At 41.4% G+C, this 22,374-nt stretch overlaps 3 protein-coding genes across 5 annotated transcripts in view; 2 read left to right on the forward strand and 1 right to left on the reverse strand.

Annotated features, from left to right (window-relative positions):
- kmt2a (lysine (K)-specific methyltransferase 2A) overlaps window positions 1–5,333 on the forward strand; it is a 38,545-nt gene extending 33,212 nt beyond the window's left edge. For all 3 annotated transcript variants that reach the window (XM_087796080.1, XM_087796082.1, XM_087796081.1), the window contains exons 31-34: window positions 313–426; window positions 526–606; window positions 1,998–2,127; window positions 2,194–5,333. In XM_087796080.1, coding sequence (XP_087652206.1) covers window positions 313–426; window positions 526–606; window positions 1,998–2,127; window positions 2,194–2,469 — 601 coding nt within the window. In that variant the 3' untranslated portion in view covers window positions 2,470–5,333. The remainder of the gene's footprint in view (window positions 1–312; window positions 427–525; window positions 607–1,997; window positions 2,128–2,193) is intronic.
- Window positions 5,334–8,669: 3,336 nt separating this feature from the next.
- On the forward strand, window positions 8,670–12,446 carry c1qtnf5 (C1q and TNF related 5). Its single transcript, XM_087796263.1, has 3 exons — window positions 8,670–8,717; window positions 10,275–10,502; window positions 10,566–12,446. Exons 2-3 carry the CDS (start codon window positions 10,277–10,279, stop codon window positions 11,087–11,089), a joined length of 750 nt encoding a protein of 249 aa, XP_087652389.1. The 5' UTR covers window positions 8,670–8,717; window positions 10,275–10,276; the 3' UTR covers window positions 11,090–12,446.
- A 3,804-nt stretch (window positions 12,447–16,250) lies between these two features.
- rnf26 (ring finger protein 26) lies at window positions 16,251–19,125 on the reverse strand. The gene has a single exon (XM_087796312.1). The coding sequence runs from the start codon at window positions 18,742–18,744 to the stop codon at window positions 17,512–17,514; it is 1,233 nt and encodes a 410-aa protein (XP_087652438.1). The 5' UTR covers window positions 18,745–19,125; the 3' UTR covers window positions 16,251–17,511.
- Window positions 19,126–22,374: the final 3,249 nt, after the last annotated feature.

Raw genomic sequence — 22,374 nt, forward strand, 5'->3', positions numbered from 1 at the left:
TTTTTATGCTTTTAATTATAAAAAAATAAATAATAATTAAATATTGAAAGTTTTTTTTTAATATAATTCCATAAAAAAGACATTTTATCTTATAATAAATAAATGTAACAACAAATTCAACATATAAATGTAGAGATTAATACATTAAATTACTACAAAACAAGTTAAATACTTAACTTACCTTTTTTATAAAAAATAATTTCGAAGTTTGAAATGTCATCATTTTCAATCATTAAATATTCTTAAGGCACTGATGCATTAAAACTCCACCCGTTTGCTCGTTCTCATTGAAAACTACTTTCATCTCGACAGGAGGTCCGTCTTCGACGTGTTTAACTTCCTGGCTTCCAAACACCGACAGCCGCCCGAGTACAGACAACATGACGATGACGATGAACAGGATGAAGAACACAACAGGACTGCCAGGTGAGCCTTTTTTAAAACTACACATTCCAGATCCAAGTAATGAAAAGTATGAAACGCTTTTTAGGAGGGAAGATATTTTCAATGTTTGTTTCTCTGCAGACGTGCCTCCCTCGATCTTCCACTCGCTCTGAGATTCCAACAACTCAAGGCCACTTCCAAGCAAACTATCGGCGTCTACAGGTAAGAGCTGACGAGTGTTGACCAAGTTGTCTGATTCTGTACACATTTATATAGTCCTCAGCGATTCAGTGACCTTTCCAGGGTGTCCACCTCTTATTGCTTATTGAGCTAGGATAGACTCCCTGCTACTTTAGAGTATCCAGTGTCAACTTAATGTGACTCTAACTCGTGAAATATTGGCAAATTACAGTGGTCACATTGTTGTGGTTCACGTTCTGCGGCTGCTGTTTGAGGTTTTCTTTTTATATATATATATATATATATTGTATGAAGCTGCAGACAAGAACAACAAAACTCTCAAGTCTTTGTTCACTTTAAAACAACCTCAGGCACTAATAGCCACCTTACATGGTGCCAACAATAATTGATATCCCATGATGCCTTTCTACACACTAATCTATGTAGTGACGGCTGATTGGTCGCTATAATACTGGATTTAAGTTCCACGTCTATGTTGCTATGTCAAAAGTGACATGAATCGACGGCTGGGATTGGTTGGCTGGGCGGCAAAGCACTGTGGGAGCTGCTCAGGATACCATTACTGAGAGGGACGACACCTCATATGAGCTGTTGATTATGAAAGTTCAAATAAATACATTTAATTTAGTGAAATTTCAGAACATAACCCTCGAAATAAACAAATAATATAAGCTGACTCCTTTATTCATGTGAAGAAATGAAAGAAAGAAAGAAAGAATGTGTGTGTGTGTATATACACATACATACTTATTTGTTTTAATGGTATGTGATACAGATTTTAGAAACATTTTATTAAAAACTAAAAAGTTGGTAAACACTAAACACACCTGGTAAGATCTATTATAACAAGTGGCTAGTGTTAACATGGCTAACGAGTGTAGCTAATGTAGCGTGTTAATGTGGCCAGCTAGTGTGGCTAGGTAGTGTAAAAATTGTAGCTCGCAAACATAGCTAGCCAGTGTACATTAGTGTTAGCATGGTTAGCTAATGAAGGTAGTGTAGCTTGTTTTCATGGCTAGCCATTGTAGCCCATTTACATGATTAGGTTATATAGCTAGTGTAGCTTTTTAACATGGCTAGCTATTGTAGAATGTTAACATGGTTAGCTAATGAAGCTAGCGTTGATGGTTAACATAGCTAACTGACGTAGCTTATAAACATTGCTATGTCAAAAGTGACATGAATCGACGGCTGGGATTGGTTGGCTGGGTGGCAAAGCACTATGGGAGATGCTCAGGATACCATTACTGAGAGGGATGACACCTCATATGAACTGTTGATTATACAAGTTTAAATACATATATTAAATTGAGTGAAATTTCAGAATATAACCCCCAAAATAAATAAGTGGCCAAAGACGAATGAAGGCAGTCGTTTCTTTTCTTATAAACTGGAGTTTCTTTGCTTCTCAGGTCTCCGATCCACGGGCGAGGTCTCTTCTGCAAAACCACCATCGACGCCGGCGAAATGGTCATCGAATACTCCGGGAACGTCATCCGCTCGGCGCTGACCGACAAGCGGGAGAAATATTACGACGGAAAGGTAGGCGGCGCTCAAAGCGTCGGGGAGTACGACGGGCTGTCGCTGACTGTTGCCGCTTCTCTCCAGGGCGTCGGCTGTTACATGTTCCGCATCGACGACTCCGAGGTGGTGGACGCCACGGTCCACGGGAACGCCGCCCGCTTCATCAACCACTCGTGCGAGCCCAACTGCTGCTCCCGGGTCGTCACCGTCGACGACAAGAAGCACATCGTCATCATCGCCTCACGCCGCATCCGCCGCGGCGAGGAGCTCACGTACGACTACAAGTTCCCCGTCGAGGACGCCAGCAACAAGCTGCCCTGCAACTGCGGAGCCAAGAAGTGTCGCAAGTTCCTGAACTGATGCCAGTATCTGCTCAACCATTCGTCCCCCGTAGGGATCATGTGACCTCTTGTGCACGACTGCATGGCCCCCCCGATGCCAAATTCTGAAGTTTCCAGTCCACGAAGTGAGAGCCTTAAAAGGAGGAGGGGCCGTTTGTCGAGGCTGATTATTGTGTTGCAATATTGACTTTGAGTGACATCTGGAAGATATAAGCTACTCCCCCCCCCCCCCCTTTTCCCATCAGCGACCCCGATTTCCCCCCCTGAACGGTTTCGGACATTTTCCCGAGATATTCTGGTCCATTCAAGAACTTGGTTCCATTTTACACCAAAGTGCAATTTGTTGAATGGATTCTGAAAAGAGAAGAAGAAAAAAAAGTTTGTCGTTTGATTTGTGCCGATGATGCACGTCGTCCCTGGTGAATGTCCTGATGCCTTCAGAGCCACGAGTGGAACCACCTGACCATGGCCACTTCCTGCTCGGGAGGAAACGCTAGCAGGAGCCACAGAAACAAAAAAGAAAAGTAGAAGAAGAAGAAAAAAAAAAAACGTGTGGCTTCACTGAAAGATGTGACGCTTGTTTTTCGACTGTAGACTTGAGCCTGATGAGAACGAGGCAGCTAGAGATTCTGGTGGACTGACCGATGGACTCTCCTGCTTTAGTAGTCGTATTTATGAGTAACTCTTTGGATCATCAAGTCCATTTTTTTTCTCTTTTTATCTCCAAAATGTCAGCAGCAAAGAGAACCAAACATCAAGTTCTTGAATTTGTTTTTTATTTTATTTTTAATGCTTATTGTGGTCAGGCCTGTTGTGACATCTTTGTTTTTATGTCTTTTTTATCAGCGGAAAGATAAAAAAATCAAATGTAAATAATGTATATTTTTCTACAAAAAAGAAAAGCACTCACTAGTGAATAGCACTTAATGATGGTATTTATATTTTTGGAGAAATTGTATTTATTTTGTTGCCATTTTGTAGGAAATAGAGGTTTACAAACACTAATGCTCGTCGATGTTTTGTAATCTTGTCAAATTTGTTCCTGATTCTCTTTTTTTCTTTCGTGTAGCCTGAATGTTTTCATTTATTCCAAAGACTGACGCTGGTCTGTGGCTCGGTCCTTTTGGGTTCAGTCCACCAGTATCTCTTCTTCATCCCCCCCTTTTTTTTTTCGGTCGAAGCTAAATTGTGTTTGTCTTTTTTTTTTTTTGGGAGTATGGAAGTCATATGAATAATATTATGCACTCAAGAGAGTTTGTTGATTCAGAGCAGAGATCTTCTCTCTCCAGCCTTACGATCTCCAGAGATTCATCACAGCTGCCAGATCAGAATGAAGGTCCAGACAAGTTCAACTTCCTCTTCACACGTGATGGGACGAGAGGTGCCTTTTTGTTGTGAAGCGAGTCCAGACCCAGATCTCAACCTGTTGGCCCACTTGCCTAAAAAAAAGGAGCCATTTTTTTGCATTTTATTTTTAAATTGACTGACACAAACACGCCCTCCCCCCCAACAACCCACGCTCGAGGCTCTAGAACTACCCAACCGCAACAGACGAGGGCGCTCCCGGCCGAGTCGGTCCACAGTCCAGCCCACCACTGCTGGGATCTGCTGCTATAAACTTCCACGATGAATGTAAAACCCTCCTCCGCATCTCTCGATTGTCTTTGTTTCCAGTCTCGTGCCAACACACGTTCAACAGCGACACTGACTGCGTCTCTCCTTAAGACGGCGGTTCAAAAACCCATCAGCAAGGGCTCCGTCTCCACCCCGAGGTCCACCTGCATGGTCATAATGTTTTTAGCTGTCATCTAGTGGGTAACTTCTTTTCTTTTTTTTGTTTTTCTTTACCGTTCGGTTCCACATCTCTGTCATCATCTGTAATAATAGTATAAATACATAACCTGCAGAAAACAATAGTCATTTCTTGTACATTATACAATATATGGAATGGACGACAAACTTAGTTACAGTAGCAAAAACAATGTTTCAATGTACTCTATAATGGTTTTGTGTTACAGTACTTTTGGATTAACGTGCATCATTCATGCGTACTTTGATATCCAGAAGCAGTTTTTAGCCGTGCCTGTGAATGTTCCCATCACCCGGAGCTTTGCAGTTTTTAAAACTTCATTCATTTTCTTTCTGGAACGTTTGTTCTGTGCTGACAAATGTAACTGTAATAACGTGGTCGGTTTCTTTTTATTTTTTATTCTTTTGTTTTAGTCAATGTTTTTTTTTTTCTCTTTAACAGGGACTTTTTGACGGCTTACTTGATGTGGTATAAACGAAGAGCTGGCCTTGTTCAGAACCCCCTGGTCCAGCTCTTCTCTTTTCGAAGCTTTGGTTGTACTTACCATGAACTGTTTTCTAGAAAGTCATAATGCTGAAATAATGATGTTGAAAACATTTTATTTATTTATTTTTCTTTCTGCAACATCTGCACTGAATTGTTTTTATCCGCAATTCAAGCTTTTGGAAATAAAAAGGTTCGGACGAGAACTACGAGCTGTACTTATGTATAGAACCGATGATCAGCCTCGTGTCGTGTCGGCGAGTCGGTCGCAGAGAGGATTTTATTTTTATGCCTTGAATATACCTTTGTCTTATCAGTACTCCTCCCGCTCTGTAACAACAGTGTTCATAGATACATCAGTCGTTAGGTCTTATCTTTCAACAGTGTTCTCTCAATAAACATCATCAGATGAAGGAAGAAAAAAAAAACACCACAGTGAAAAAAAAAAATGAACCACAAATACTTGGTTGAATGTATAATGAGAAAACAAAGTTGTACATAAGTGTAAAAACAAAAGTTTCTAATCATGTTTATTTTCTATGCACTTTTTTATTTAAGTGATAGTTTAAATAATAAACATGTCTCCTTTACTTTTCATTCGCTGACTCGTTTATTCATGTGAAGAAATCATAAATCTGCTGTTATTGTTAGCTAATGTTAGCATACATATTGATACCCATGATGCATTCATACATTACATTTATTTGTTTTTAAACTTATTTGATAAACATTTATTGAGAACTAAAAAGTTGGTAAACACTAAAGACATCTGGTCAAATCTTATAACTAGTAGTGTTCACAGGGCTAACCTGTATAGCTAATGTAGCTTGTAAACGTTGCTAGCAAGGAAGTAAATTATATTTGTAAAGCGCATCTTGTCAACACGGCTAGCTAGTGTAGTTCTGTTAATATAGTTGGCAAGATAGTGTAAACATTATAGCCTCATAGCTAGCCAGTGTACATTAGTTTTAGCATGGTTAGCTAATGAGGGTAGTGTAGCTTGTTTACATTGATAGCTAATATGACTAGTGTTGCTTTTGATCATGGACAGCTAATGTAGCTAAATTAGATGTTTAACATGGTTAGCTAATGAAGCTAGTGTTGCTTGTTAAGATGGTTAGGCAGTGTAATAATTGTAGCTTTCGGACATAGCTAGCCAGTGTACGTTCGTGTTAACATGGTTAGCTAATGAAGATAGTGTAGCTTGTTTACATGGATAGCTAATATAGCTAGTGTAGCTTTTTAACATGGCTAGCCATTAAAGCTTGTTTACATGGTTCGCTAATATAGCTAGTCTAGCTTTTTCACATGGCTAGCCATTGTATCTTGTTAAGATGGTTAGCTAATAAAGGTAGTGTAGTGTGTTTACATGGTTAGCTAATATAGCTAGTTTTGCTTTTTAACATGGCTTTCAAATATAGCTTTTTAAGATGGTTAGATAATAAAGGTAGTGTAGCTTGTTTACATGGTTCGCAAATATAGATAGTTTTGCTTTTTAACTTGGAAAGAAAGATCTTCTCGGTGTTAGCAAGAAGGATGACCAACTACCTGCTAGAACAGGCATCTCAAACCAGTCCTCAAACGACTGAGACGGTGCAAGTTTTGGATCCAACCAGTCGAGCACATATAGTTGAACCAATCATCATGTCTGAAGAATGGAATCGGTTGATTGTCAGTCAGGGGCTGCTTTTTTAAGACGACACCTGATTGGTTAGTGTGCTAAAGTCATGTTTGGACCAAAAATATGCACCACCTTCTGGACGGGTTTGAGACCCCTGTGCTAAAGAACGTCTATGTCGACACCAACTGCCAGAAGCCAGGAGTACCAGGTTTCCCAAGATGCGTAAAGCATCAAAGTCTTGTTGTCTGTTACACAGAAGAGGAGTAAGAATCTACAACACAACTTATATCGTTGAAGAATAAATAAATCCCACTCTTATCAAAGCAACCCATTAAAAGCCAGGGTAGGCCGTACACTGCCTGTCAAGAATGGACTAAAGTCGACTCCCTGGGAAGTTTAAAGTCTGGTGCTACCAGTATAGGCTCTATGGGAGGATAATGTGGCCCTTGAAAATAAGTGAGATCTCCTCATTGACCGTGAGTAAGATGAACGGAAAAGCAAAATGATTTATCCGAAAGTGGTTTAGGCTGCCATGGAGCGTATCGGGAGCCAGTCTCCTAGTAGAGAACACACCACAACTGCCACTGGTATCATAGGCAGATTCCAAGAAGAAAGAGCAGGTCTAGGATGTGGAGAGGAGCCACTCTTTTGGTCCAAGGCCTACCTCAGGAAGAGGAGTGAGATGGTTATGGCAGAGGTGACGAGGATAGAGGACGCGGCGCTACAATATCAAGGCTGAGCCACAAGGTCGACAAGGAAGCTGGACAACCTGTGAGGGGGGGTCTCAAAGCGTAACATCAGTTAGACTCAGCATACCACTCTGCAATGCTTCACACTCTGCAATGCTCCCAATAAAAGACTCCAGTCCTTCTCGTCAGCCTGCAAGATCACTCTGGCGCTACAGATGGCACCTAGAGGACCACACCAGCTTTGTCTCGGAAGGAAGCACTAGAACGAGAACAACAAGTCCCTCATCCTCGAGACCAGGAAGCACATGACGCTGAACTTGATAGACAGCTCCAGTTACCCAAAGAGATCACCACCACATCTCTACTACCACACAGATATGTGGTCATCCAAGACTAGTGTATATATGTGGACCTCATCAAACTCACAGTTCCTCTGGAGGGAGGGATTGCGGACGACTTTGAACGCAAAAGGCCAAGTACAAAGAGGTCGCTGCTAAGCGTCAGGGTTGGCTGGAAGGCTACCATCTACCGAGAGGAGGTCGGATGCCAAAGCTTCTTGTTGTCGGCAACCTCTGGCCTCTTAAGGGACGCAGGAGTGACTGCAGTGAGACTAAGGCGGATTGCAAAGGACCTGGAAGAGGAGGCTAATAAAGGGCGCTACTGGGTCTGGATAAGTAGGAAGGATAAGTGCCGGGAGAAGAACAACTAACCCCAGACAACGTCGACAAGGGAGTCCTTTAACAGTTGCAGGAGTCAACAGGGAGATGTCCCTTAAACTGCTCTGTTACCAGGAGACTTTCTGTATTTAAAGGAGGGAAACTCAATTGATCATTGGTGGTTGATGGCTGATGACCCTCATTGGCCCATTGGCAAGGAAGGAGGTGGACATTACTGGACAGTAATGTCGAGCATGTAGCAACAACTGCTTGTATAATCACTAGCTTGAAAACACAGCTAGCGAATGTAGCGTGTTAGCATAGCTAGCTAGACACATTGACAGTGTATTTTCGATCCATGTTTTCAACGTAACACGACACTGACACGTGTTTAACGTCCACGTCATTAGCAGATTTTTACTGTAAAAGTTTAGCAGTAAATTTCGACGAGGAAGTTGCAGACGGTGCAGATTTTGGAGCTGCTAATAAAAACACAACTTCTCAGTCCCTGGTGTTTAAAGAGCTGCTGCAACAACTCTGCTCTCATAAAAGCTGAGAAGGACAGACTTTTTTTGTTGTTGAGTCTGCAGATGATCTGAAACAATTTGAAGCTTTGTTTTATTTAGATAAGATTTTCAAGTTGACTTTGAGGTCCAGACTCTCAGCACCAAAAACCTCATGAAGTCAACAAATGTCAGTCGGACATGTTCGCCTTCACTTCAAGTCGCCATCCTACCTCTGACACCAGGTATTGCCATATTATCTGCTCCAATGAAGTTTCGAACTTTCCAAATTGACCTTTTTGTTCCGAGTATTTCACTGGGTTATCAACAACCATAACTTTGATTCATGAGCCACATAAACACAAACTCTCTTCCCCGCTCTAGAGTTTTTTCTTTCTTCTTTTCCACTCCCACACTCCTCCTCTCCTGCCTTTTCCTCACACACAGACTCTGAACATTTTCACTTGAGCAGAGATTTCCACAGAATTTGAACCGACACCCTCTGGTAAGTTCTTTGTTTTGATCTGCTGCAGAACTTCATATAAGATCCAAACATCAACATAAAAAAAATCTGTTTTAATTGATTTACTTTTATCTGGTTGTAGAAATACTCATTTTTAAAATCATATTTTAAAGTTCACAGAATTTGTTTTTGTATTAAGTATTAAATGTCATTGTGTATCTAGATTGTGTTGTAGTACATGTTGTTAATCGGTTCACACTGAAGTGCGACTATGAAAGGTTTTCTTCACGGGATCATAAAATGGATCATGAATTCCTCTCCAGCTTCAGATGGTTCGTCTCAGATTGTTTTCGATTAACTGCGGAGATTAAGGATGTGCGTCAAGTGTTGTCGAGTACACACTTGTGTGAGTCTGCTGAGAGCGCTGACTTTCACTATGATTTCCTCCTCCTGTGAGTCACTCTCACTTGATTTTCAACACAGATCTTAGTCAGAAGGTGGTTTTACTGGAGGACCATAAAGTTGGACTCGTGCTGTGAGACTTCCTGTTCTGGAGAATCGGCTGTTCAAGTGTGAAAATGATTTTCTTGGTGTTACGAGCAAAGAAGAAAAGTGTGTAAACAAACATCAACTTTCATGTAATTCATCCACAATGAGTCTTCAAAAATAAATTGATTTGTTCTATTATCACAGGTGTAACACTGGACTCATACTTCTGTGGTTCTTCTTTGTCGTCAGTGTGTTTGACCTTGAGTGTGTTTTTGGGAATTTGTTTGACTGAGTGTATTTTTAGAATTTGTAACCTTGACTGTATTTTGGGGTTGGTATGACTTCCGTGTATTTGGGGGTCGGTATAACCTTGAGTGTATTTTCGGGTTTGTTTAACATTGAGTCTATTTTTGGGTTTGTTTGACCTTGAGTCGATTTTTGGGTTTGTTTGACCCAGGGTGTCTCTTGAGGTTTGTCTAATTGTGAGTGTAATTGAGTATCGGTTTGACCTTGGGTGTGTTTTCTGGTTTGTTCGACCTTAAATGTTTTTGGGGATACGTTTAACCTTGAGTGTGTTTTTGGGGTGCGTTTGATCTTGAAAGTATTTTTGGTATTGGTATGAGTGTCGGTTTGATCTTGGGTATGTTTTCGGGTTTGATTAACCTTGAATGTTTTTTGGGGGGGTGTTTAACCTTGAATGTATTTATTGGGTTTGTTTGACCTTGAGTGTGTTTTGAGGTTGGTTTGACCTTTAGTGTATTTTGTTGTTTGTTTGACCTTTAGTGTGTTTTGAGGTTGGTTTGGAATGAGTGTGTTTTGGTGTTTGTTTGACCTTTAGTGTATTTTGGTGTTTGTTTGACCTAGAGTGTGTTTTGAGGTTGGTTTGACCTTTAGTGTGTTTTGGTGTTTGTTTGACCTTAAGTGTATTTTGGTGTTTATTTGACCTTAAGTGTGTTTTGAGGTTGGTTTGCTCTTGAGTGTATTTTTGTGTTTATTTGACCTTTAGTGTGTTTTGGTGTTTGTTTGACCTTGGGAGTATGTTTGGGGTTTGTCCAACCTTCAGTGTATTTTGGGGTCAACATGTCGCTCACTCTGGTTTCTCTCCTTTAGAGATGGATTCATTCTGGTTGTCGTCGTTGTTGATCTTCATCGTCCAAATACACAGTTCGCGCCCCCTAGAGGACAACAAGATCCCTCCCAGTCTCTGCACTGGTCACCCCGGGATTCCCGGCTCCCCTGGAGGTCATGGCGGTCCCGGTCAGCCGGGGAGAGACGGGCGTGACGGGCGAGACGCCGCTCCGGGCGAGAAAGGGGAGAAGGGAGAACGTGGAGATTCAGGTGATTATTGTGTGTTTGTGTGTTAAGTGTGTAGAGCTCATGGACGTCCTTCAACCCCGGCAGGTGAGTCGGGGGTTCGAGGTCTGACGGGGGACAAGGGTGACCCTGGAGAGAAGGGGCTGAAGGGTGAGTCGGGGGAGTGTGCCGTGGCGCCGACGTCGGCCTTCAGCGCCAAGCTCTCCGAGGGTCTGACGTTGCCCCTCGCCGTCGACACGGCGGTCCACTTCGACCAGGTCTTGCTCAACGGTCAGGGCGACTACAGCGCAGAGACCGGACGCTTCACCTGCAGAGTACCCGGAGTATACTCCTTCAGCGTCCACGCCACCGTCTACCGCTCCAGCCTGCAGTTCGACGTCATGAAGAACGGACTCACCGTCTCGTCTCACTTCCAGTTCTACGGCAACTGGCCCAAACCTGCGTCGGTGACCGGAGGAGCTCTGATCCACCTGGTACCTGGAGACCAGGTGTGGGTCCAGATGGCGATGGGGGAGTTTAGTGGGTTCTACTCCAGCTCCAAGACTGACAGCACCTTCAGTGGCTTCTTGGTTTACTCCGACTGGAAGAACTCAGCTGTGTTTGCATCGTGAGCGTCATGTTTCAACTTCAAAACACTCTGAGAAACTCATGGACTCTGAGTCACGTCAAGACTCGTCAAGACTTGTGTGTGTGTGTGTGCGTGTGTGTGTGTTTGTGTGTCTCCTCAAAACAGCTGTACGATGACTCATGCAAATATTCAAGTCTGAAAACTTTTCTTTAGATTCTCTTTGTTTACTTCCAGTCTGATACAGACATACACACATGCAAAGACCCACTTACACACAGAGATATGCACACATACATACACATATGCACACCTACAGACAGACACACACAAGACTTGCATACACACAAACATACCACACGGACATACACACTTGGGCACACACACATGTATACAAGCATACACACATGCGCACACATATGCATATGGACAAAGACACACACGCATATACACAAAGACACACACACACATGCACAAAGATACAAACAGAGGCAGACACACACACACAAATTCATAATCAAGAGGATAAACACCCAGTCAGACACACATGCATATGCACTAAGACACACACACATGCATATGGCCAAAAAAAAACCCCACATACATATGCACAAAGACACACAGGCAGACACACACACATATCGACAAAAACACACAGATGAATATGCACAAAGACACACGCACAAAGACAAACACACATGCATTTGCACAAAAACACACACAGACAAACACACATGCATATGCACAAAAACATGCACACAAATATGCACAAAGACACCCACACATGCAGACACACGCAAATATGCACAAAGACACACACACATAGGCAAACACACGTGCATATGCACAAAAACACACACACAAATGCAGACACAGACACAAATATGCACACAGACACAAATATGCACACAGACACAAATATGCACACAGACACACAAATATGCACAAAGACACACAAATATGCACAAAGACACACAAATATGCACAAAGACACGTGCACAAAGCCAGACCCACACACATACAGACACACTCATACAAATGGGTCTAAATTTAGCAACACAATTTTCCCTTCATGGTTTAAACTCTCATCAAATCTCAATCTGCTCTTTCCATCTGTTTCTTGAGTCTGAGACTGAAAGCTGAGCAGACATGAGGTCATGCTTTCTCTGAGGATGAACTTTGACCTTTTTTTACATCATCATCCGACATCTTTCCAGGAAGAAACATGACGGAGTCGTTGACGATCGAAGGGCGTTTCTGTCTCAGTGGCAACACGTTTCTAATGAATTCCAGAGCCATTTAAAGTAATGTTTATTATCCTCGTCTTTTTCTTCTCCCTCTGCTACTATTTTTCTTTGTTGTTTTTTATATTGCTATGATAATAATAAAAACAATATTCTCCATTTATAGTTATTAATTCATGCACCATAATTAAAATTCATAGATGCGATATAAAAAGAAATTGTGGTAACAATTATCAATAATTATCTTTGTATTTACATTATGTGGCTAATTGTCTCTGTACCTGGTTTTAGTTCAACATATAGAAAATACCCCTAATATTAAAAAAAAAAAACGGTGAATGTTCGTGTGTCCAGCAGGGGGCAGTGTAGCATCGTGTGACGGCAAGTGGTGAATTTATAACATTTACATTATTAATCAGATGTTTATCGGAAGGTTGGTTTGAAGGGAATAAGAAGTTAAGATGTTAATTCAACAACAAACTGATCATTTCAGTGTTTTGGTTGTCGAGGATGAACCAATTCAAACCCTGACGACCAGTGGCGGTTCTACACTGAATTACTCCCCGGGCGAGCCTCCCCCAAACCTCAGCAACGGACTCATCTGTTAGCACGACATCATGTCCATGAGCTCCTGAACTCACCTGCACAGGTGTTACTAATCCAGGGCATCACACAGGTACGAACAATTAAAGGGAAAACTTCGTGGAGGGAATCACGTGACTAACGTTTTTTTTTTTTATTCCTGAATGAGTCTGGTCATATTCTTTTGGCAAATTTTTTATCTCAGCTATGTTTTGAGACACTTTTAGAAAACCATTTGTTTGAAGCAACCTTCTTTTTTAAAGAATAGAAATTAAAGAAATAACATGAATGTTTATGAAACTTAATGTTTTGTAGATGAATGTTACACTTAAGTAATCTCATTTTTTTTCTGTCCAACGAAACATTTATTTGTGATTTGTTAAATAATATCATTAATAGTTATCTTGATTGAAACCAGTAGAATGTAAAGACATGATGAATTATTTATCTGTTATTTTCCATAAAAATCGACGCTTTGAGTCTCGAAGTGACGGTTTGTCACCGGCTATTTAAATAAAGTTGTGTATGTTTAATCCAACGCACATGCGCAAATGGATCCTTGATTCCCCAGATCGTGAACTATATGAGCGTCACGATTATAGCAGTAGATGGCGCTGTTATTTCTGTCTTTCTATCTCCTTTAACTTTTGGGTTTATCAGCAATTCATCCATAATTTTCTTTAAAAATGTGAATTAAAATATATGTTTATATAATTTATTTTTTATATATAAAATAAGTCAAAATCCCAATTCTTCTCAATCCTGACATTACTTTTACACAAGTCTCAGGGAATCCAGTTGTGAACTTCTAATGTCTCCAGTTCTCTTCATGTGAGCAACCAAAAAGTGGAAAAAAAATGTCGCTGGACTGAAGTGGACGTCGAGGCGACAATCTCCCTCTTGTTAGCCAAACATTTGTAACACGCTCGACCACAGCTCTGATGTGAGAGGTTGGACTCCAGTCAATCTGCTGGGAGTTGAACCTGAGCAGGTGAAAATCTCTCACGGGTTGAGCGGAGAAGAGTGATGGACAGCATGTGCCAGTGAAGATCTGTGTGATGGACATGTTTGGGAAAGTTATTTGTTACAGTTTTACACTTTGTTTTGAAAGTGAATTAGGTTTTTTATCGTCGATATTTACACTTAATGTGAATATATACAACATACTTATACCATGATGACTATAGTGCCTGTTTAAATGGGCTTTGAAGAAGAAGAAAAAATAATATATTAAAAATTAAATGACACATATCACACACATACATATATATATATTTCTGGTAGTGGGAGTTAAACCTCAGCATATATGTAGATATTACAATTTTCTGATATAACATGTAAACATACAATTACAGTATATATAACAACTATTAAATGCACTATTTAAAACATTATTTATTTGTTCTATTTATATACATGTTGCACTATTTTCTACTTATTTATATTTATATTTATACTTTTATATACATTTATTTAATGCAATATTTAGTAGTATATGTCATACTGCTCTATTTATAACTTATTAATATTTATATTTATACAATCACCCTATGCTGTGTTTTTTAAACGGTTGCCAAGCAACGAAATTGCGTTGCCAGTTTTTCACTGCTGTGCTCCTCTGTGCAATGACAATAAAGAAAGTCTAAAGTCTAATAACAATAGATTATTATTCGAAAAGAAAGTTAAAGGAAGAATAAGACTTTAAATGAATATAATAAATAAATAATTATTTAACATGGAAACTTCTAGCTAGGTTTAATTTAGAGGAAATAAATGTTCTCAAATGTACTCATATAATGTCATGTTCAATAATGTCATTTAATATAAAAAACATAAAACGAATGCGCGCGCACACACCTCATACAAAACCGTGTTGCAGAGGCTCATTTTAATTTTTGTTATCAAGCGCTCGTGCAGCCCCCCGTATGTCATGAAAAAATGCCGCCCCGGGCGGCTGCCCCGTTCGCCCGTACCTAAAACCGCTACTGCTGACGACATAAAGACCCACAATCTCAAATCATACTCGTCTAATTTGACTTCTAGTTCACACTGTGACCCCTCACTGGGATAAGTACTTGGAACAGAGAGCAGACATTGTTATGAAGGACAACTGTGGCCCTCATCGTGACTCATTTCCTCTTTTTCCTCCATGTGAAAGTTCAACTGAAGGGTCTCCATGACCTCTTGACCTCTCTACTTGTGTCCATACATCACTTTTAGGATCTACAGAAAATAACATGTGACATATATAAGTACGATATATTATTATAATATTATTTGTCTTATTTGAATAGCATGTAAAATGTAATATTTAATTTGTTTATTGAGGGTAAATAGATTATATAATTATGAGATATACTAAGAAACATCTTATTCATGCAGGCTTTTCCCTGATTTTCTGGGACACCTGTATTTTTTCTCGGTGTTATCTTGTTCTTTTTAGTATGTATTTTTCGAGTATTCTTTTTTGATTGTTTAAGCGCTTTGGGACCCTGGTCTAGAAAAGCGCTCTATAAATAAAAATTACTTTTTTTTTTTTTTTAAAGGAAAAATTAAGCTTTCCCTCCTCTTTCCAGCATGTTAGTCTCAAACATCTCGAATTATTTCTAAAAAAACAAAAAACATAACAAAATATGCTGCTTGCCCAGCAGACATAACGTCTTTGTTAGAAACGACCTGTATTTACGCAAGAAAACTGCCAAAACCAACTAGATAATAAGTCAGTGGAGTGTGTTTGTCTTTCAATTAAAAAATGTTTTTAGATTAGAAAATAATAATAAATAATAAACATAAAATATATATATATATATAAATTCAAAATGTGTATTTAGGAAACGTGAACGAATGTATGAAATTTTCGAATTGAATCATTTTTATTTTAACTCGATACTTCCGGTGACCCTTCTGTGACCCCGTGACGTCATTTATTATTAATCCATAAACCAGTGTAATATTTGGATTCAAACTCGTCAATTAATGAACACAGAACAACGTATTTACTCTTATTTATAAAAAAGTCTAACTTAATACGTATCAATTTAGAGCTAAAACTACTTAATGATATTTAAGCGAGATGTTGTGTTTTCACATTTAAACACTTGTAGTCGTCGACGGAAGATGACGTAGTCATCCTCACAGCGAGCCAACAGAAGCGTGATAAGGGTGAACTGACTAAAACCCTGACATGTTTCCAAACTTCTCTGCTCGTCAGCAGCAGGAGATAAAAAAAATCTCATCTCTGGATTTCTTCTCCTTGTACTCTTGCAGTGACGTCACACGTCCTCTCTGCGGTCGCAGGTCAGTAGAAAGTAAACAAACTTGGAATAATAGCTCAAATTATCTCCTCAGATAGTTCTAGCGCCCCCTGTTGGCCGTAACAGCTCCAGTGAAAGTTCAACTTTTATTATAAATGAAAAAAAACAACAACACTTGTGCGTCTACGATTGTTATTTTCGAGTACAAACCTCATTCTTCAGCGACATTCAAACCTCGAATACAAAACATGAGACACTTTCTCCTTTTTCACAGCAGCGTCAACAATAATAACATTCAATCTTCATGATTTCCCGCCAACACGAATCAATTCTTTTTAAACGATTGATCTGGGGGAACATAGAAACCATTTTCAGTCTGCAGAGACGAACCATTAGAGAATCAAACTCAAATCCTGTTGCCCACAAACCATCAGGAGTCGTCTCGTATTTCCGTCGAAACACTTAAATACACACATCTGCTGCCATTAAAAGGTACAGTTCACCCAAAATTCTGATATCATTTTTACTTCTCACCCTCATGTCGACCAAAGGTTGGGATTATTTTTCAAATAACTTGTTTATTTTAGAGTTAAAGGCAGAAATGTATGTCATTATGAGGGTAGTGACCAGGGCTCACTTTTCTTCATCCAAAAAAGACACTTAAAAAACATAAAACACTGCTGTAACGTCCATCTTGTATTGAAAAAATTAAACAAGTCTATATTTCAGGCTTGTTTGTAGCAAGAGTTCCCGTGTGAACTGTTGCAAATTTACCCTGATTTACACTTAAATTAGTTTAAAATATAGATTTACTTAATTTCTTTTGGAGCAAATTCTCATGTCGATGCTTCGATACAAGATGGACGTTACAGACGAGCAGTTATTGACGTTTTATAAAGTGTCTTTTTTGGAAGAAGAAATGTGAGCCCAGGTCGCTATTAATTCCGCCTGTAACTCAAGATTATTCTGAAAATAATCCCAACCCTTAGTCGACATGAGGGCGAGTAGAAAACGAGTGAAATATAAGTGATCCATCTCTTTATTAACCCTTCAAAAAACATCATGTGTAAAAGCAGAAAACACTGTGGATGAACTTCTTATGATTCAGCTTTTTTTAGGCAAATCTAAAGTCAACGATGAATTGACGCTAAACCGGATTTTTTGGGATTTGAAACCTTCCTGACAATCTTTGGCAGCTTCACGTTCCAAAAAACAACAACAGTGTAAGCGTAAGATTCTTACATTTAATATTAGTGTAAACGGCTCACAGTGACTCAACCCTTGAATGAAAATGGCCGACAGGAGCAAAGGTTCTCGCCGACGTTAAGGCTCAACGTTTGGTTCTGCCAGGAGAGCAGGAATTCTTTCTTTCTCTCGTCGTTTCCTCGTCAGAGGTAGACGTCCACCGAGTTGAGGATGATGCGCCGGCACAGCGGGCAGTTGTGCTGGTAGACGGGCTGCCTCTTCAGCAGGTCCATGCAGTCGCGACACAGGCAGAGGTGGCGACACGGCAGCAGCACCACCGTCTTCACGCAGTCCTTGCAGATCACGCACTTCTTCCTCTCCTCCTGCTCAGTCAGGAGCGTCAGGAGGTTCTCCGGCTTCCCGCCGACGCCGCCGCCGACGTCCCCGTGCGTCTCTTCTTCTGCCCGCCCGTCCGGCGGCGCCCGTCTCTCCACGCCGGGTCCCCCGTCCCCGTTCGCCCTCCTGCTGTGCTCGTCATTGACCCTCTGGAGCCGGGTCAGCAGGATGAGTCGGATCTGGACGCCGCCGTGACTCAGGTCCCGCCAGAGCCGCCGCTGAGACACGGACAAGAGTCTCAGAAGCCTCCGGCCGCTGACCTCGGCCGCCCGCGTCACTTCCTGTCCCTCCCGGACGCACGACGCCAGGAACCCGAGGGACGCGTCCCGTAACCTACGGGTCCCCGGGAAGGAGTTGAGGAACCGCAGGAGGCGAGACCACCTCCGGCGCGCCGGCTGCGGGTACAGGTACGCCGTGGTGGTGAGGGCGACGGCGAGCGTCACCATCAGGCCGTAGAAGTCCAGGATGAAGACGCTGCAGAACATCTGGACGAACGACGCCGATAGGTCCAGCAGCGGCCACACGAAGGCGGCCGAGGCGAAGAGTCCGCTGTAGAGACACGTCAGGACCGACAGGGCGACCTCCAGGATCTTCTGCAGGGGGCTCAGGATCACCTGGAGGAGCCACACGACGGCGAGGAGCAGCTTCTGGGCGGCGATGAGAGCGAAGTTGACCACGGTGTTGGTGAAGTAGACCAGGAGGCTGACCACGATGTCACACCCTTCCGCCACCGACTCCACGCTGCGGTGCAGGTAGTCCCTGCCGCGGACCACCACGTGGATGGACAGGTAGCCCACCATCTTGGTGGCCTCCAGCAGCCCCTCCAGAGCCAGGACCAGGCTGCCGCTCATGGTGACCACGGCGCCGGTCAGAGAGCTGCCCACCAGCAGGCATGAGTTCAGGCACAGGGTGGGCAGGGAGTGGACGAACCTGAGGGCGGCCAGGAGGGACCCCACGATCCTGTGGACGATGATGAAGTTCAGATCCAGCAACAGGGAGATCAGGTCCACAAGGACGACCACGGAGTCCAGCAAAGCCATGATGACGTCAACACTCAAAGTCCATGATCCAGACCATGAGTCTCTCGTGCCAAGCGAAGCAGTAGATCATATTCTTCTTCTTCGAATGACTTGTCACGTAGATCTGGTGTTGATGGGAAACTTTAATCCTTCACGGTATCGACGGAAGAACCGGAGCAAACACGCGTCGGACGAGCGGATGTTTACATTCAAACGGGACACTTCCGTTTATCCTCCGAAGTTATTTGTTCGTCGAAAAGTGAGATGGTTCGATGAACAACCATGTGAGATATTTAGTTTCGTTGATGCGAGTGGAATCCCTGACAAAAAAAATACAGCCAGTAAAAGAAAAATAACCACTCGTCGTCGTTTTTCTTCAGTACGCCATATTTGTTTTGGTCAAGTCCGCTGGTCTCATACGTACTTCCGGAGGCGGAGCGACACGCTGTCCCTTTCAAAACAAAACACTGATCGTGTTATAATCTTTATAAATAAAATCCGTTGTATTTATTCAAGTGGAGCCATCATCGCTAATAAAGTGTTTCCAGGACATCGGTTCAACGATCAAGGCCGTTGGGAAAACAAACAAATAAAAGGTGCGCGTTGTTTTATTTTTTAAACTTTGTTCTCCGTTTTACTTCCTTTGTTGTCGTCTCTTCCTGTTCTGAAGTAAGATAATAAATACAATTTATTAAAATAATGATATATATTTTACAATATATATATATATACAAGTATTACATTTAAAGATAGTAATTAAGAAATTGTATTTTAAATAAAATATCAGTCAACTATGGCACCTATTATTGGAATATTTAATTAAAAGAAAGTAATCTAAAACGATTAATAATGGTAATAAAATAGAGTGAATTGGTCATATAACTAATATTTTAAGTACCATTTGTTGTAGGAGTTAGTATGTCAAATACAACTAACAATGGTGTAAGAGACATACAGGCTGAAGATGTGCTGCACGGTGTGTTTGAGTGTGTGTGTTGCAGAGGGGGCGGTTCACATGGGAGTAGGCGTGTGTGCGTGCGGAAGTGTGTGTGTGTAAAGGTGGGCACTCACAGGTGACGCAGATGAGAGAGAGAGAGAGTCAAGGTTGGAAGTAGCCGTAATTTTTGTTACACGCTACTCGCTACTCATTCATTCATTAATCACCCCTTTTACCTGTTTAATTCGCTGGACTCATCTTCCATTCATCCATCCTCGCAGCGCTGTAAAAGCTATGTGCTGTTTGTATCACAATAAATGCACCAAAAGTTTGTGTTTGGAAGCCGCAACATTTGTCAACAAAAAAGGCGTAGAATGAAAATCATCAAGCCGCATCAAAGAACCAAGTCGTCACGCACCGACTAGCCTGAGAACAAAGTTGCCACAGATAAGTGCCACACCACGCCATCCATTCACCTGGGAACAGGTAGGCCTGAACCTGTTTATGTTTGTGGATTAAGGAATCCGCTTCAATTGGAATGCATTGTGTCAAGTGAGGACAATTTATTAAATGGATGTTACGCTGGTTGCATTGGCGCATTGATGGTGGCGCATATTCTCTGTGCTTTATTGGATTGTGATGTCGGGACTTTGTGGCATTTGGCGGCTGATGTTGTCTCAAGACCTACTGATTGTTGAAATTCTTGGATCGAATCTGCTCTGTCAATGAATTGAAATGCAATGTTTATGGATGGATTTGAATACGCTCTTGAATGAAATATGATTGTTTTGCTACATACAAAAATACAATCCAACGGAAATGAGTCAAATAAACGCCGATGCTGAATGTTCAAACATGGAACGTGAAAAGAGGGAAATTAAACTGACGGCCAAAGCTATGAAAAATAAAATCGAACGGTTGCAGAATGAGCGCAAAAGTGCCGTTAATAAAATCAAAGAGCTTATTCCGCAAATTAAAGCGCACATGAAATCAAAAGAAAATGTAACTGAAATCCCATCACAACTGAATAACTTGAATGCACTGTGTAAAAAGGCCACTGACCTGCACAACGAAGTATTGCAACTTCTTCCCGATGATGAACATAAAAAACAAAAAGAGTGGTTTTCTAGCATTATGGATTACAGTGATGCATTCAAGGAACGTGTGGAAAAATGGATAAAGGAAAATCCGCATGAAAACTCAAATGAATTACCACTACATACAAATACTTCTGAGCAACCAACAAAGGAAATAAATTATGCAGTACAAATTCCTGTCTAAAAAAGCAAGAATTTGTCTGTTGCTGACCCTCCAGTACCTGTAACCACTGAACAAGATCCTCAGGATGAACTACAGCCCTGTGACAGCATCTCAAATTCAACCAAGAAATCGCGCTCACATCATTCCTCATCTTTAGCTTCACGCTCATCTGCTCGCTTAAAAACGGAAACAAATCTTGCAATTTTGGCAACAAAACAAAAAGCATTAGAGGAAAAACATGCATTGGATGAAGAGGAGTTAAAGTTACGCAAAAGAAGAGAACAGCTTTTACTGGAGAATGAAATCGCTGAGGAAATGGCAAAACTAAGTGTTATAAAATCACAAAGCAGTGTCGGCAGTAAATCAAAGTCAAAGGTTTCAGACGGGATGAACTCATACTATGAAAAGACATGCTCAAAACAACAACTTAACCTCAAGGCTACGGAATTTGTACCATCACTGCCAGTTAAACTAAAACCCAACGCAATTGAAACCACACAGACAGTTGTGACGCCTAAAGTCACTCACTTACCTGACATAAAACATCTCCCAGGTCCTTCTTACATGCTCCAACGTTATCTAACAATTCCTGAAGATCCTGTGACTAATGTCACACAAACTGATGCATCACAAAACGACAGTGTGCTGGACATAATGAGAAAACAAAATGAAATTTCAACACTCTTGATGCAACAACAATGCCTCTCAGCACTCCCAAAAAGGGAAATTCCCATTTTCGATGGTAACCCACTCAAATACCATTCGTTTATTAAAGCATTTAAAAATGGAGTTGAGCGAAACACCAGTAACAACTGTGACAGACTCTACTTCCTTGAACAATACACCAAAGGGCATGCAAAGGGACTAGTGAGGAGCTGTCAGCACATGGAGTCGAGCAGAGGATATGTGAAGGCGAAGGCTCTATTGAAAGAACACTATGGCAATGAGCAAAAGGTGGCAGCCGCATACATGGAGAGAGCTTTGTCATGGCCCACTATTAAAACAGAAGATGTGAAAGCCCTTCAGGAGTACGGCCTCTTTCTGCGTGGATGCTGCAACGCTTTGGAGGATGTGCAGTATTTAAATGATCTGGACACACCCACAAACATGGTGGAAATCATCAAAAAACTGCCGTACAAACTCCGAGACCGCTGGAGGTGCAACGCATGTGACCTGCAGGAAAGGTACAATAGGAGAGCAAGGTTTGTGGACATTACCAACTTTGTTGAAAAACAAGTAAAAATCTTGACAGACCCTGTGTTTGGAAACATTCAGGACACTGTTATGACAACTAAACAAATGAAACACAAACCACCCCCTCGCAACAGCATCAGAGGAACCAGCTTCGCTACCACAGTGAATCATGTGGAGAGAACAGCTCAACCTGTGAATAAAGCTACAAACATAAAACCACCAGCCAGGAAGATCTGTCCCTGCTGCACTGGAGAACATAC

Source organism: Callionymus lyra, chromosome 7 (assembly GCF_982586985.1).
Source record: "Callionymus lyra chromosome 7, fCalLyr1.hap1.1, whole genome shotgun sequence".
Lineage (NCBI taxonomy): Eukaryota > Metazoa > Chordata > Actinopteri > Syngnathiformes > Callionymidae > Callionymus > Callionymus lyra.

Excerpts from the sequence above, each read along its gene's own strand:
- c1qtnf5 (XM_087796263.1), top strand. The coding sequence starts at position 10,277 with ATGGATTCATTCTGGTTGTCGTCGTTGTTGATCTTCATCGTCCAAATA. Across the intron at positions 10,503-10,565 it reads GGGAGAACGTGGAGATTCAG|GTGAGTCGGGGGTTCGAGGT; the intron begins GTGATTATTGTG and ends CAACCCCGGCAG.
- rnf26 (XM_087796312.1), bottom strand. The coding sequence starts at position 18,744 with ATGGCTTTGCTGGACTCCGTGGTCGTCCTTGTGGACCTGATCTCCCTG.